The 16,496-nt window shown below is 43.9% G+C and overlaps 1 protein-coding gene across 6 annotated transcripts in view; it reads left to right on the top strand.

Moving 5' to 3' along the window:
- Positions 1-246: 246 nt before the first annotated feature.
- KIF19 (kinesin family member 19) overlaps positions 247-16,496 on the top strand; it is a 46,310-nt gene continuing 30,060 nt past the window's right edge. The window contains exons 1-3 of one of the 6 annotated variants that reach the window (XM_053299331.1): positions 774-792; positions 3,280-3,360; positions 5,386-5,414. Coding sequence is in view for 5 of the 6 variants with exons in the window: in XM_053299333.1 (XP_053155308.1) it covers positions 1,972-2,022; positions 3,280-3,360 (132 nt within the window). In the remaining variant the exon portion in view is untranslated. The other 5 variants (XM_053299328.1, XM_053299330.1, XM_053299329.1 and 2 more) reach the window with 5 other exon arrangements.

Here is a 16,496-nt window from a genome sequence, read left to right as displayed (position 1 = left end):
AAAATTTCTGAAAAAAGAAAGGGGGAGCAACTGGGGGTACAACTACTTTTCTGAAGGGGCGCTTGCCCCACACTTGGAGCCACTCTTGGTTGAGTCCTGGCACTGAAAATCAGATTCTGAGGGTTGAATGCGCTGCTTCTCCAAGACGTTCCCGTTCCTACAGCTGAGAGCTGTACACCCCACTTTGTCGCTGCGTACTGACCGGCAGAGGGCGACGGAGAGCAGAACAAGACCCAGCCCCGCCGATTGAACGCTTCTATGTCACCAAGAGGAAGCCTCCCGCGCGCCTGGTTGTTTGTGTACAGTTTGGAAAGATCTCCAGGGGACCCGAAACAGCAGGCGGCAGACAGAGCGCGGCGTCAGACGACGCGAGCAGAGAAAAGGCTGAGCTTCACAGCAGATCCCACATGGGGAACGGCGGCGGAGTCACCAAAGGCGAGACTCAGATAGGGCGGCGGCAGCAGCAGCAGCTTGCAAGAGTTCTCCGAGAGGGGAAGGCAGCGTGATCCTGGGGAGGCAGCAGAGAGGGCGCAGACAGTTAACATAGGCGGGGAGGGGGAGTCACAGGGAGGACAAAGAGGGCTCGGATGATCTTGAATGGCGGCCCCGAAGCCTGCCCCCACATTACCGGCAAGGATTCATTGAGCCTGAAACGGACCAGGAAGGGAGGGAGAAAGAGCGAGGTGGAATTGACCAGGCAAAGGGCTGCTGCTGCTGCGGTCGTTCGTACCTCGGAGCGCACCTGCCATGATCATGAAGGAGACGAGTGATTCCAAGGACCAGCAGCTCACGGTGGGTGGAAGTTGCTGCTTCACGCATCCATCTCCTGACGGGGCTGTAATGACAGGGTGCGGGGAAGCTCAAAGGCGGCAGAACACGTGGAAAATTCGGTAGAGCTCTCCTTCGTCCTTGGGGGAAATATTTATTTATATCATTATGAATTGATAACAAAGAAGCAAAACACAGTGGAATGGGAGTGACATGAGGGTGTTGGGGAGAAGGTGTACCTGAGAAGTCGGCATGGGTGGTCTTAAAGAAAGAGTCCACTCGGGTCTTATAGAGACTCTTATCAAAATGGGATCCAGAGCTTAGCTCGGTGTCCATCAGCAAGTCTGAATAGCGGTAGGTTATGCGGTGGACTTGGCTAAATCCTCTCGTGCCCCAGACCAAAGAGGTCAAGCCGCTGCGAACATCTTTCGCTTCAAATAATGACCTGGGGTGGGAGGTAGACTCTGTCCGACTTCTCCCTCCCTCCCACTAGTTTTAGGAGCTGTCAAAGCTATTGGCTAACTATTATAATCAAAAAATAAGTGGTCTCTCTAGACTTCTGTAGCTAGCTAGTCATTGCCTCTGTGTTATTACTGTTAAAAGAAATGTAAACTATTGGGCATCTTAGTAGGGAGTCTAAGGAGCTGTGGCTGCTTTGTGAAAGTATCCAGTGATACAGAACTCTGCATTTCTTGTGTATGGCATCTTCTTGAAGGATCTCATGTTTGTGAATGAATATCTGGATAAGGGGCAGGGAGGAGTGCTACCCTGCACATTATGCTGATATGAAGACAACAGAGTATCTATTATTCTGCACAATGAGGAGATCTCTTGGATTATCAGTATTCAGATAATTATGAAGTGTTATTTATTTATTTGGTTTATATACCGCCCCTCCAAAATGGCTCAGGGCGGTTTACAACATACTGTCTATAAAAGCTATTGTATTTTTAAAGTTATACTGTCACCATCGATGCACCTTGATGGGAGCAGAAGTGAAAGAAAGAAAGAAAGAAAGAAAGAAAGAAAGAAAGAAAGAAAGAAAGTCCGCCATCCCAAGGAACTTATAATTTAAAATCAGACAATGGAGAGAGACAATGGAGATGGGGGGAAGAAGAAAGACAAAGGTAGTAAAGGATTCATGTGCACATAAATGCAGTTAGGCAAGAGAATGGTTCTTTCCGACATGCAAGTGGTCACTTGATGCTGCAGTCATTAAGCAATGAAAATACATGGGTGAACAAGGTCAGGCAGGTCAGTCCTTGTCATACAAATTAACTATGTGTTAGTGCTCCATGTATATTCAATCACTTGTCAATTGCACTCTGCAGTTAATGTGTGGAAGGGCTGGCTTCCTGACCGTTTCTGAATGATGTTCAGGTATGAGGATGGATGAGGTTCTACTGTGTGCATGTGACAACATGGGCTTTAGTAGAAATGAGCCCAGTGGTTTGAAAATAGTGTGTGCATGCAAGCAGAGTAGGAACATAGGAAGCTGCTTTATACTGTCAGACCATTGGTCTATCTAGTTCCATATTGTTTATACAGACTGGCAGCATTTTCTATGTGCTGTTGTATAAAATGGGATTTTAAAGTAAAATCAGAAGCCATCAAGGAACATTTCCAGATCTGCCATTATGTTGTGTCAACAGCAGAGGAAGAAAAAGAAACGAGCAGATTTTGCAGACATAAGCAACGAGGCTAGATGTCTGCAGGAACTCTTTGTTTTGAACTCTCTAAAATCAACCGTGCTCCACTTCTAAAATGCACTGTCTCACCTGGAACTTGTATTCCCTAGGTTCTGTGTCCTAAAAGGACTTTCCTTTTGATTTCAGACACCATGTTACAAATGCGGGAAAATTACTCTGCACATGCATAAGGGTACTTCCTTCATGGGTTCAGTCCCAAGATTCCAGGGTTGCATCCTAGTCAGATTCAGCCTTGACATCAAGGGGGTGTACATCAGCAGGTGATATCTGGTTTTGCTAGCACTCCCATCGTAAGGGGGTATTTTGGTCAACAAACAGCTTGCATTATTGAGCATCTTGCAGCTTCCACGGTTGACTTTAGAGGGCGAAAAGGGGAAAGAAAGAAAGAAACATTGTTGGCTCACGTGGCTGAAGCTGCTTCTGTTGGTCCATGGCTTGGCAGTGTGTAAAGCTAGAGATGCTGCTCTCTGGGCGGTGTTTCCTTTCTTCCAGGAAAAATAGTGTAATTGTTTGTGTGCGGCTGCCTGCCATGGCCTCTGAGAGACACAGATGATTGTCTCTCTAGGCAGGCAGTGCCTCAGGTGAGGTGTACTGGGCCAGGAGGAGGTGGAATACCTTGACCAGAAGTGCCTTAAGTTTGCAGTGGAAGGAATACTCTTCTTGCTCTCTGCCTCTGCATGGTAATGGCAGGGAGGCTCGTGATACCCATGCAGGTCATGATTCTGCCTACTTCTTTCTCCTTCCTTGCTTTGCTAGCTGCGAGATACTTCTATAGCTCATCCATTTCCTCCTTGCATTCTAGGTGGCCCTTCGCATCCGGCCCATCAGTATGGCCGAGCTGGAAGAAGGAGCCACACTTATAGCCCACAAAGTGGATGGCCAGGTAAGGATGGGAGCCTTTCCTCGCTTCTCATGATGGGGCATGAAGGGGGTTGTATACTATTTGGTGGCTCATAACTAGTTGAGGTGGCCTTTGAGATGCAAGAGCAAAGAAAGCTTCAGGAAGTGATTTGGTGGGTGGGCTTTCATTCTTTATATGCAAAAGAAGAAGGTGATTCCATAAAATGTGACTGCAGGCCACAGACAGGCAGTGCAAGCTGAGTTCAGTGGCAGAGTGGGTGTGGGTGGGGAAGGGCATCATCCGGTCTCTGCCTGGGAAGCACAACATCTCACTTGGAAGTACTGATGCCTAATCCCACAGCTGGCTGGCATTTCTGACTGTATCTCACCTGCTCTAGAGCTTAGTTTTGGCACTGAAAACCGATCTGACCCCTGGTTCAAATAAAAATCTTGCATGAGGTGTTAGGAAAATTTAAAGTGGGCGGAAAGGGAGGGTCCCGAATTGACATCACATGATAAACTCATGAAGAGTTCCAGAGTTCCTAGAACATGGTTTGTGAAGTTTGGCTATAGACCATGTAGAAGTGAAGGAAAAATGCATTTTAAGTTTTAACTTGCTTCTGTTATATATAATTCCTGAATGTAAATGATTTGAACTCATATAGTTAAATCTTCATGTCTATGTATAGATTCCCATTTAAATATTGGAATTATCTCCATTAAGTGCCAATATCATTATTTCTCCAGTGATGGATGTTGACACGGAACTAGAAAGATAGCCATGCTTCTGCAAATTTTAGAAAGACCAGCAGTAAAGTGGCAACACAGACAACTCCAGAACTTAGAGTAACTACTTCTATTCCCTCCTGAAAGGCATAGCTAGTCAGAACATCCTCAAATGCAGTGGACCAAGAGTTCACAACTTCTTTTGTTCTATAAGGGTTTCCAGAGCCTTCTGGGGCTCTCCTTCCTTTAACACACAGTCTCCGTCTCCTCCCCACCTTTCTTTTGGGCCTTTGTTTCTAGCTTCTCTTGATCTCTGGCTTCTCTGTCTACCCTTCCCTCAGATAGTATTTCTTAGCCCACCACTTACCCTGTCTGCACCCATCAGCCCTGCCATGCTACTGGCTCACAGTTCTTTCACTCCCTTGTTCTTCTCTAAGGATTTGTCTTCACAACAAGGTTAGAAATGAGCTTTTTCATTCAACAACGCATTGAGATTCCAGTTACAGAAAATCCCCATACTGTGGTTTCAGAAGCTATATTTGTGCTGTTAAGCAAGCATTGCCCAACTGAGGCACTGAGAAGGGGTGGAAAGCACACCTTAAATTAATCCCTGGGTGTAACTGCACCACTAAATGAAAGTTTAATGCTTGTGTGATGCTTTTAGAGCAGCTGGCAGCCTTTGCAAATCCATGAAATGTAGCTATCCAGGAGACAGACATTTTGGCTGGCCTGAATATTCAAGGTCATTGGGGGCACAGGGTGTGAAACAAGGCTGGGTTAATCAGGAGTGTAACTTCCCCCACATGCTGGGAAGCCCTTTCAAGCCAAGAAAACCCTCGGACACACACCTTTCCTCCTGCCCATCTCACAGTTTCCATAGAACACCATCATTTTCCTCACAGCATATAGAAACCTCAACTGTCCTTCTGCGTCAATGTCTAGATAGCCCTAGGTTCGCTTTTTGACCGATTTCTGCACCCTCTCCAGACTAGATTTCCCATGAGCCTCCCCCATTGTCTTCCCTCATTACCATTTTCATTGCCTTCCATCTTCAGCTGTTCTCCTTCTTATAGCTGCCATTTTAATTTTATTTATTTATTTACTGCATTTATATAATACCACCCTATACAAAAAGTCCCTGGGCAGTTCACAATACAAAAACCACAAAATCATCAACATAATTAACATTAACCTAACATTTTTTAGATGCCAGAACCAGGTTCAGGGGGGAGATCTTGCCAGATATGAGTGTTCTTTATTGAACCCTGAGATATGCATTTTATGTAGCCTTCCCATAAAATGGGTGTTATAGTGGTGATTCTCAATCTTTTGCTGTCCTCAGATTGCTCAGAGCACAGCCAGTAAACCAAGGTAGGTCCCCAACCGGATGCTATTTGTGGTCCCCCCATACCCCTGTTGAACCGCCTCTGAATTGTGCCTCATTAGCAGCTGACAAGGAGCCATGCTTAGTTCCCGCTTGCTAGAATCAGGAGGGAAATTAGGTGTGTTGATTCAAAGGATATTTTTTACTCCCCTTGAGAGTTGCTGGGAAGAGATGACTTCTGTTGACCCAGAAAGCTTGACTCCTGGGACCCAGATCGTTGGTCCCTTGTGAGAACCAAGCTGTTGTGACCTATATGTTACATGTAGTAGGGTTGAGGAATTGCATCAGGCCTGGGCAAGGCAAGACTTTTTCCGATTTCCTTTGGGCTGGAAGATAGTCTTTTTCAGAGAGTTAAAGTCAGTTTGAAAGGGAGATGAGTGCTGGGATATGTACGTATCCCACTTTGACCTCTGGCAAACAAGAGTCTCCAGTATTTATTCATGTATACACACATACACACATACATACATTTCTATCCCGCTCTTCCTTCAAGGAGATCAGAATGGTGTATATGGTTTATATTATCCTCACAACAACTCTGTGAGGTAGGTTAGGCTGAGAGATAAGTGATTGGCTTTGCCCAGAGTCACCCAGTGAGTTTCATGGCTGAATGGGAATTCGAACTTGGGGCTCCCCAGTCATAGTCCAACACTCTAACCACTGCACTGGTTTTAGTCAATAGTAGTTGCAGGTTTAGTTAATCATGTTTTGGTAAACAGATATAGGCCCAGTTCAGACGTAACAGGAAACCAGAGTTCCATTCAACTCCGGTTTCCTAACCCAAACATCCAAATTCAGGGAAATGGAGTTTGCGGGGCCGAACTCCCTTGTCAAACTCCACTCTGAACCTTTCTGTCAGAGTGGAATTTTGCCACCGCAAACACCATTTCTGGGGTGCCAGCATTACATCTGAACACTGGCACCACAGTTTGGGCCCCACAGAACCGGAGTTGAGGAAGGAAGCTCCTCCCTCACTCCGGCTCAATTGGCTTTGTGAGCTGTCCTTCAGGAATGAAGGAAGCTTTCACAGCCAGCTCCCCTGCCACTCTGCAATTTCACTGACTGCAGAGAGGTAGCTTTCCCCAACATCCGAATGCGGATGGGAGAGCAGGGAGATGGGGCGCGGAGCCACGGGTCCATTGAACCTGCAGATCCATGCTACCTCTGAACTGGGCCATTGTATTTGGATAGCTGTACGACAAAAGAAGTATGTGCATCTCACAGTATGCTAAACGTCTTTCAATAACTATTGTCTGTCTCCTGCTTTTGATTGTAGAAGACATTCATAAATCTTGTCTCTCCCTCTGCCATTGTATGTTTCTGCCTGTCATCCTGCAGTTGTAATATTATCAAAATGCTAAACAAAGGACAAATAGAGGCCATAATCAGGGTGCTACTGGAAACATAATGAAAGCAGGAAATGAAGGTGCATCAGTTAAAGTCTGTTTTTACCTGCCTGGGGAATGTTTCTTTGTTGGCTTTCCATGTTCTCACACTTCTACAAGGAACCTAAGGTAGTTAGGGGCAATGCGAGAGATGATGATGTATAAGCTGAAACGTAAGAGGAGGTTATCAAGATAAGGACAGATCTAAAATCTGTGACAGGGTAGTGAAGGCAGGGAGAGGTAGAAAACAGAACATTGGATGGCTGGAGATTTGCAGATGGGATTCAACTAGGGGGATTATGCAGCTGGTTCAGGATATGGTCATGAATGGTGAATGTCTATGTGCAGAATCTCTTGGACTAGAATAACGGAGGGAAGTCATATATACTTCGTTATTTCAAGTATTTATGTGTTGCTTTTTTACTTAGAAGTCCCCAAAGCAATATGCAATCATCATCATATGTAAAATAAATAAATATAAATCAATCAATCAGGCAGCTGCAAAATAATATACATTTAAAACCAACTAACAAAAATAAAATGTGTACAAACAGTAGCAGAAATCAGTTAAGCAGTAGCCAACAAAATGAGTAGAACCAGTTCACCTGCAGCTTTTGGCCAGTCAGTCTATATTTCATCTGCTAACATGCACATGCAATAAGGACATGTGTGCACCATGAAAGCAAATGTCCTTTCTCCCTCCTGGCTCACTGGGGCCCTTTCCTCTCATCATAAGGAGAGGGCAGTTTGTCCTGCATATTGACAAATCCTTGTTGTATGTGGTCAGGCCAGTAGATGAAGAATTGTCCAAACTGGACCAATATCACATTGTCATGTCTATTTCACTTCATGTACATGTGATAGAAAGCCACAATTAGCTGTGGCTTCCCAATGCACATACAAAACATATATTTGTGACAAAATGGATGTGTGTGTGTGTGTGTTCGTCGTATATAACAATGCACACACAATGTACTTGTAGGTTTCCTGTCACAGAAATGACATTCATGTAGAAATCATTGTGGGCTAAATGGTAAATTAGATGTGACAAGTCCCTGCGTTGTGGGCAAGAATCAGGGTAGTACTAAGAAGAAACTGATGCCTCGAAGAGGTAAGCGTCTACCAACGGTTCCTTCGATGTATCCGGTCTTTGTGCCTCGCTGCTTCCTTTGCTGTGGCTATCAGTTGCTTTCTTTCTGTGTGGCAACAGTAGGAGCAGAAACTGTGCAGATGTCAGGTTCTTCAGAAAACTGGAACTGGCTGAAAATTGTAGGAGGTGGAGTGCCCGTTGATCACTGCAATTATTCCTGCTACCCCAGTGATGCTGCATGAATTTGTTCCTCCCCTTCTCCTTGAACCGGAGTTGCCTTGGAGACCCCCCCCTCCCCCATGCTGCCCCATCCAGCTGAGGACAATGCTTTGTGGCCCATGCCAGCAAATTGTTTATGGGAGTGACTTGTTGCCATGACAATAATGCACTGGATTCAAAAGGGAGGTTAAGCAGAGGGAGAAATGACACTAGAACTGTTTCCGGGGCACAATACGGAACCAGTGGAGAGATGATTAGAAACCTCTTTTTAAATTTAAGACACACACACACCCTTCTGGCCTGACGCCTTGTGATGTCTTGCTGTGGTGCCATTAGCCAGGACTGAGTTTTAGTTAGAGCTTCAGCCTGCAAAGTAAAAGTAACAGTTCGTTCTCTCTCTCTTTCACCCAGCGGATAACAATGTGCTAATTATCCACAACAAGCCAGGGACATTAACTAAAGAGCTGGTTTGGATGGTATAGCCAGGCCCATCCACCATGCAGTTAGGGATGTGAGTGTGCATGCCCTGCTCCTTCCCTCTCTCTTCTGCTTTTCATAATGACATGATTTGGTTCATCCAAATCATCCCTAATTTCATGGTAAGTGAGGCCAGTTGAACATACCATCCAAACCAGCCCAGAAACATCTTATGCCTTTGTTGGATCACAAGTTATCACTGGTTTCCAGTCAAGAGGAAGACCTGGCCCCCTGGCATTTCCAGTTTCTAAAATGAGCATTGATTGAGGCACTGGGCCTTTTTCCTAAGCCTGAATTCTCATTTATCTTGTCTGCAACCCAAGAGGAAACCTCCTGTACCCAATACTTGTTTATTCTGCCATCCTTGCCAGATGGGACATAACAATTCTCCCTGTTCCTTTGTGTTTGTTTATTGATTTAAATATGTGCACATTTTAATGTGCCTGTTGACCTCCAGTGAGATTATCCTATAAAATGTTCAGGTAGACGAATAAACAGACCAAATCCTGCCGTGAAGAGCTGCTTTCCAAACTGGCCATGTGGCAAACAAGTCTCCTTTTTGTGGAATTCCAGACCAGGGGTTCTTCTCTGTCTTGGCTTAGCATGATCTAGGGAGAGGCTGACTTTAACGGCAGGCCTTGTTTTTCAAATCCTCACTCAACAACCTCAGGATCTGTGGAAATAATTTGTAGTCTTCTACAAATCCTGATATATCTGAGAAGAAATTCGTAAGTAGCAACTAGGGAACATCGGAGAGTAACAAATCAAATCAAATCAAATCTTTACTGTTACGGTCATTTGACCAGCAAAACACAAAGTACAAAAACTTTACATAAAAGCGAACTTGCTCAAATAAGTAATAAACTGTTAAAACATAAAACAGAACCGTAATGCCTGAGTTCATCCATTACATAAAACAGAGGGTTCCATGTATTATAATAATCTAAAATGTAATTCAATCCAACCCCATTACATTTCTTATCCTAGTTTTGTTAGCCAGAAAACAATACTTCGCCACATTATAAGATACTACATCCCAATGGTCTGTTAAAAGTAATTCCAAATAGAACTGCTCAGAACAACTGGGGTATGCTGTTAAAAAAGGACTTATATATCTCTCCTGCAAAGTTCAATAAAACTGACAATTCAAGATAACATGGGCCGTTGACTCAACTTCCCCAGAACCACAATGGCAGACATGCTCCTTATAGGGGATCTTAAAGTATCTCCCCTCCCGGATAGACGTGTCTAAGGCATTACACCGGGCCAGCGTCAGAGCCCTCCAGAAACTAGGTACTAATATTTTATTAAGGTATCTTGCTGGGCCAGACTATGATGTATGATTACCTAAATAAGTGTCAGCCCCAATCTGGCTCCTGTCCATCTGTTTCTCCATATCCATAATGCGTTGACGCAGACATGATCTCGCTCTCCCATAGCCCAAGACAACCAAAGCATCACTGGAGAAGCCATAGCAGTTCAACCCCTTCTCCACATAGTATTTCCACCTAGACCTATATATATATCATTCAACACTAAGGGTTCTAGTCCTACTGGCTGAAAAATCAACTTCAGCCAGTCTTCAAATATTACCAGCCAAACACTTGCCTCCACCCAAATCCAGCCTGCTTCCAATCGTAGAAATGCATTAGAGACACTAGGGATGTGCACGGTCCGGAGAAGTCCGGACCGGCACCGAAGGGGGGCCTTGTTTTTAGGGCGGGGAGGGCTTGCTTAGCCCTCCCGCCTCCTTGCCCCCGCCAGCGCCCGTATTTAATATTATAGGGGCGCTGGAAACCAGCCGCCCCCCCTCCCGCCGCCGCCACCGCCGCCGCCGCGAAATCACTCTTAAAAACATCCAGCCCTCCCTCCCTCCCAGCTAGCTCCGAAAAGTATACAGTATACTGTGCTTGATTGGCCAGCAAACTCGCCTGACCTGACCCCATAGAGAATCTATGGGGCATTGCCAAGAGAAGGATGAGAGACATGAGACCAAACAATGCAGAAGAGCTGAAGGCCACTAATGAAGCATCCTGGTCTTCCATAACACCTCATCAGTGCCACAGGCTGATAGCATCCATGCCACGCCGCATTGAGGCAGTAATTGCTGCAAAAGGGGCCCAAACCAAGTACTGAATACATATGCATGCTTATACTTTTCAGAGGCCCAATATTGTTCTATTCTACAATCCTTGTCTTCTTGGTTCTATGTAATATTCTAATTTTCTGGGATTGTGGAATTGGGGTTTTCATGAGCTGTACGCCATGATCATCACAATTATAACAAATTAAGGCTTGACTTATCTCGCTTTGCATGTAATGCGTCTGTCTCATATATCAGTTTCACCTTTTAATTTGCATTACTGAAATTAATGAACTTTTGCACGATATTCTAATTTTCCGAGTTTCACCTGTAATAGCTGCTGCTGCCCTCGAGGCATTTTGCATTATATATTCTTTGTGTGCATTCCTCCTAGTATTGGTCTGGAAGACTATACCCAAATACTTAAACTGTGATACCTGTTCAAGTCTATGTCCATTCAACATCCAACACTGCTTCTTTGGTTTGTTGACAAAAACCATCACCTTGATCTTTTAATAATTTATGGTGATCGCCTGTGAATCACAGTAGGACACCAAAGCATTAAGGGCTCTCTAGAGGCCAATTGGGGTCCGTGATATAATCACCACGTCATCTGTATATAGGAGTATATTCAAGTGTCTATTGGCCAGCTTAGGGGGATTAAAATCCTGGTTATTCATCTGAGTAACTAAATTATTAATATAGAAATTGAATAACATTGGTCACAAAATACACCCCTGCCTGATCCCTCTACTCGTTCTGATTTCATTTGTAAGATACCCTTTATTACTGCCACACACCCTTATTCTTGTATTCTCATGCATCTTAATTATTAAGAGTAACAACCGCCTATCAATGGATGATCTTACCAGTTTTCCCCACAGGATTTCCCTTGAGGTTAAATCAAATGCATATTTAAAATCTATGAATGCAGCATATAATGTAGAATTTGACCTTCCTGTATATTTTTCGGCTAAATGTTGAAGTACCAAGGCTGGGTCTGCTACCGAGCGACCTGCCCTAAAACCATTTTGCTCCTCTGCTAGGATCTTTTCTGTGTCAAGCCAATCTACCAGACGGTTATACAAATGTCTAGCATACAACTTACTCACTATGCTAAGAATACTGATAGGATGGTAATTCCCTGGCAGCTTCCGATCACCCTTCTTATATATGGGGACCACAATAGCAACTCCCCAATCTTTTGGTACACAAGCTGTCCTGTCAATATAAGAAAACAATGCTGCCGATACACCATTCTAAATTGCAAGATATTACCTCCGCCGATATATAATCGGCACCAGGTGCTTTCCCTGGTTTTAATTGTTTGACAAGCGAAGCAATTTCTGCACATAATACCAATGGCCATTCAGTTAAGGTGTCAGCATTTAGCTTTGGAACTTTGAAATTTGCTTCCAGTTTCCTATACAACTTACGAAAATGCTCTTCCCAGGCTGCTGCTGTTATTTGACAATCAGACCTTAAAGGACGCTTACTCTGTCGTGCAATAATATGCCAGAATAAAGAGGAATTTTTAAGCTGAGCAGCCTCTATTAACTGATTCCACACAACTCTATCCACTTCTCTCTTTTTAGTTTTCAGTAGCTATTTATAATGCCTCTTGGCTTGTACCAAAGAATATGATGGCATTGAACAGGGCTTTCCCACATGATACTCTCGAAACAGTTTCTTTTTTGCGTCAATGCATTCCTTATCAAACCAGCTTTTAGATCAAGGAAAATTCCTTGACCCTCTCTTATCCTGAGCCCGAGTCAACAGAGGTTTAAGCAATGCTACTACTTTTTGATAGACTAAGGGAGTTTCTGCATCTATGAGCCCCTGGTGTCGCAGTGGTAAAACTGCCACCCTGTAACCAGAAGGTTACAAGTTCGATCCTGACCAGGGGATCAAGGTTGACTCAGCCTTCCATCCTTCTGAGGTCGGTAAAATGAGTACCCAGAATGTTGGGGGCAATATGCTAAATCATTGTAAACCGCTTAGAGAGCTTCAGCTATAAAGCGGTTATAAATGTAAGTGCTATTGCTATTGCTATTGCTATCCCCCCTAAAACTATCTCATCATGTATCAGACTAAGAGGTTCAGAATGAAGAAGTAAAGTCACCCTTTCTCCCAGGTCCACTGACCATTTAGCTCTAGATGGAAGAACGTCCAACTTGCCTTCCCTAAAATTAGAGGGCTCCAACTGCGGGAACCATCAACCCAGGGTCAGATATAATTCACTAGGTAAATGGTCACTATCTGGGCAAGGGGCAATTCTACATTTCCCCAAATAACCTAAAAGGTCAGAGGAAATAGCCATATGGGTGATAGAGGACCATGTATATAACCCTGAGCAAGCTGGAGCAGGGGCGTAGCAATGTTGGAGTGGGCCCAGAGACAAGATTTTAAAATGGGCCCCCCCTCATTATAGCTCATCTCATAAAGTAAAGAAATCTTAAATGAGGCTGAATAGTGGTAACAAAAAGCAGAGTAAAATATATATGACACAATAGAACATCATCCTAAATTATTTTTAAAAGGTTTTGTTGTGGACAATGCAAGTCATTTAATGGTACTAGAGAAAGACATGCTGTTCTGGTAGCTCCAGGTCTTAACACTCACATCAATTTTGGAGGATGGATACAACTGAAGGAAGCCCGGGCGGGTGCGCAGCTGGGGGAGTCAGTCATGTGACTTGCCTCTGTGGCCCCCCCCCCAAGGCAGTGGGCCCCCAGACAACTGTCTCCCCTTGCCCTATTATAGTTACACCCCAGAGCTGGAGGAAAGGTAGGATAAAAATGTAAATAATAGTAAACAGAAAACAAAGCATATCAGGATCTGTAAGTCAATAAACCAACAAAAGCAAAAAAGATCCACGTAAGAACAGTATCTATAATATATGTAATATATCATAAAAAGTAGATAATGGTAAAAAAAATGAACATCATATCAGATTACCACATAGGTACAATGTCAATTAAACAACAGATCACATAAATAACTGAATGATAAAATATCTATATACGAATATGATAACCATCCACACAGTATGGAACAATGGAAAACTCACATGTCCAAATATCCATATCTGTATCTTCTGTGGATCTTCTTTGCTTTAGCTGGTTTAATAATATTAATATTAATTAATAATTATTATTAATAATCATGCCAAGATACAACAGGGAAACTCCTATGTGTTGCTTTAGGTTCATAACAACTTTTAATTTAATTTAATTTAATTTAATCTTTTTCATGGCATACTAGTAGGCTCCATACTCCCATACTCCATACTGATTTTTAAATTTTTAATCTGTTTTTATCTTTTGTGATTTTTATCTGTTTATGAATTTTAAATGTTTTATATTTTATATTATGTTTTAATCTGTACACTGCCTAGAGATTTCTATATCAGGTGGTACAGAAATTCAATAAATAAATAAATAAATACTAGTAGGTCTCAGCCTGGGAATTGTGATCCTAACTATTCTAAACAGAACTTACTCACACCCCGCCCCACTGCCACAGCCACCACCGCCACTACACAACCTCACCTAACATTTCCAGTGTCTACTCCTCCTCCTCCTCTAGCAATGATCCATCCCTTAAGGTTCCTTTTCTCTCCACATGTGTAGGTTCTGTGCCTTTAACAGCTGTGTTATACAGACAGGAATCAACTGTTGAAGCTGTTTCTTGGTGTGGGCATGTAAAGCTTTGCCTATTGAATTGCTGCCTGTCATTGCAGCCTCCCGTCTTTCAAAAAGTGACCTTCTGTTTATGAGTCTTGCTTTCCATAGTAGGTCACCTTCTCTCTTCCTTCAGATCCTCTGGTCAGGCTCCAGGACAGGACTGCACAGAGGCCCAATTGTCTGAGTGAAGTTATGAGGTTGGCCGGCAGAGTTTTTGGCATGGTTCACAAAGCGCCCATTAATGCCCACTGAAACAATGTCCTGATTCTCCAGGCACAATGGGCAAGAGAGCTGCCAGCACAGGCTGTTCTTGTTACTACCTGCAGCTTCACCTGAAACAGGGTGAGCATTCAAATCCAAATGCTAGGGGAAAGAGTGGGGCATGGGGAATATATTTTGGTTGTCTAGATCCACTGTGCACAACTTCTCTCTATCCCCCGCATCGTAACCACCACCAAAGTACCAAAACCTAACATGTTCATGCCACACTTCTCTGAAATCCCAAGCAGTCATGTCATCCTCACTGGACCCATCTCTACCCTCCTGTCCCAGATATACAGTCCCCTCCCCTTCTTTCCACACTCTTTTTGCAGAGTCAGCATGCATATCCCAGAAGTCATCACTTAGGTAATCACCTGCACATTCATCTGCTCATGCCTGGAACACTGTATGTGTGTGTGTTGTGTGTGTGTGCTGGCTGAGTGCTTAGAAGGGAATGCCGTAGTTGTTCCAAGGTACAAGCTGGAATATTTTTGAGTTACTTGTAATTTTGCCTAATCATCCAATCGTTATATGAAGTCTAACTAGAACTCCAATTTGATAAACTACACACTTTGCTTCTCAAAAAATTCCTTTCCCTGTGTTTGGTTTCTCTCCCCACCCCTGCAACTTGGTGGGCTATACTCCTATGCACACTTACCTAGGACTAAGCTACATGGAACTCAGTGGCACTTACTTTTGAGTAACCATGCACACAGTTGAACAGTTAGATCAGATGAAGCCTGCTCTACTTCAAAAGGTAACAGTAGCCTACACAGGCTATAAATGGGTCCAATTAAATTAACAATTACTTTCAAAGGAGATCTCAGTCAACTGAGCTCAGTCAGTTCATGAACGTTAATAAACTCCTTGACTCTTTGGCCTCTCCTCTGAACCTCAGAGCTCGCTCTCTCTCCCCCTCCCCCCCCATACACAGTAGCCTTCTGAGTCTGACCTTAGTTCAGTTGGACTCTTCCATCTACAGTTAAGCTCTGCTCTGCTCTGCTCCCACCACGTGAGCACCTGTGCTTCAGAAGTGGAAGTGCATCCTCTTGCACACATATCTCTTTTGGCGGCATCTACACAGCTTTACTAAGGATGTCATTTACACAGCTTTACTTCGTTTTTGTTTTTATTTTGCAGCTGCCTGTTGATGATTGTATATTGCTTTGGGGACTTCTAAGTAAAAAAGCAACACATAAATACTTGAAATAACTAAGTATATATGACTTCCCTCCATTATTCTAGTCTAAGAGATTCTGCACATAGACATTCACCATTCATGATCATATCCTGAACCAGCTGCATAATTCCCCTATTTGGATCCCATCTGCAAATCTCCAGCCACCCAATGTTCTGTTTTCTACCTCTCCCTGCTTTCACTACACTGCTTAATTATCTCTGCGAGAGCTCAGCCCAGACTGGCCAACCTTTAGTGAGACTCTAGCCCCCCCCCCATCCCACCCCCATGCTTCTGGGAGCCCTGAAGCATCCCATAAGGAACAGGGACAGGAAAGTTTCCATATTCTTTCTAAAAATGTCCAGAGACTGACTTAGCTTAAAGTAGGAATATCATCACTGAGAAGGAGCATAAGAAGAGCCCTGATGGATCAGGCCAAGGCCATCAAGTCCACCATGCTGTTTCCCACAGGGACCAATCAGATGCCTCTGGGAAGCCCACATGCTGGGCATAAAGGAATTCCCTGCTCCCAGAAGGCCTTGCACCTTGCATAGTGGCCAGTCTGACTTCAGCAGGAGATAGCACCACCTTGCAAATCTAAGAGAGCAAGGAGGATTATATGGGTGAAGGTGTTACCTTCATACAGATGGAACTCAAATCATCTAGGACTTTAGGTGTCAAAACCAGCTTC

The sequence above is a fragment of the Hemicordylus capensis genome, chromosome 2 (assembly GCF_027244095.1).
Source record: "Hemicordylus capensis ecotype Gifberg chromosome 2, rHemCap1.1.pri, whole genome shotgun sequence".
NCBI classification, from domain to species: domain Eukaryota; kingdom Metazoa; phylum Chordata; class Lepidosauria; order Squamata; family Cordylidae; genus Hemicordylus; species Hemicordylus capensis.
This window is presented reverse-complemented; position numbering and strand designations above follow the sequence as displayed.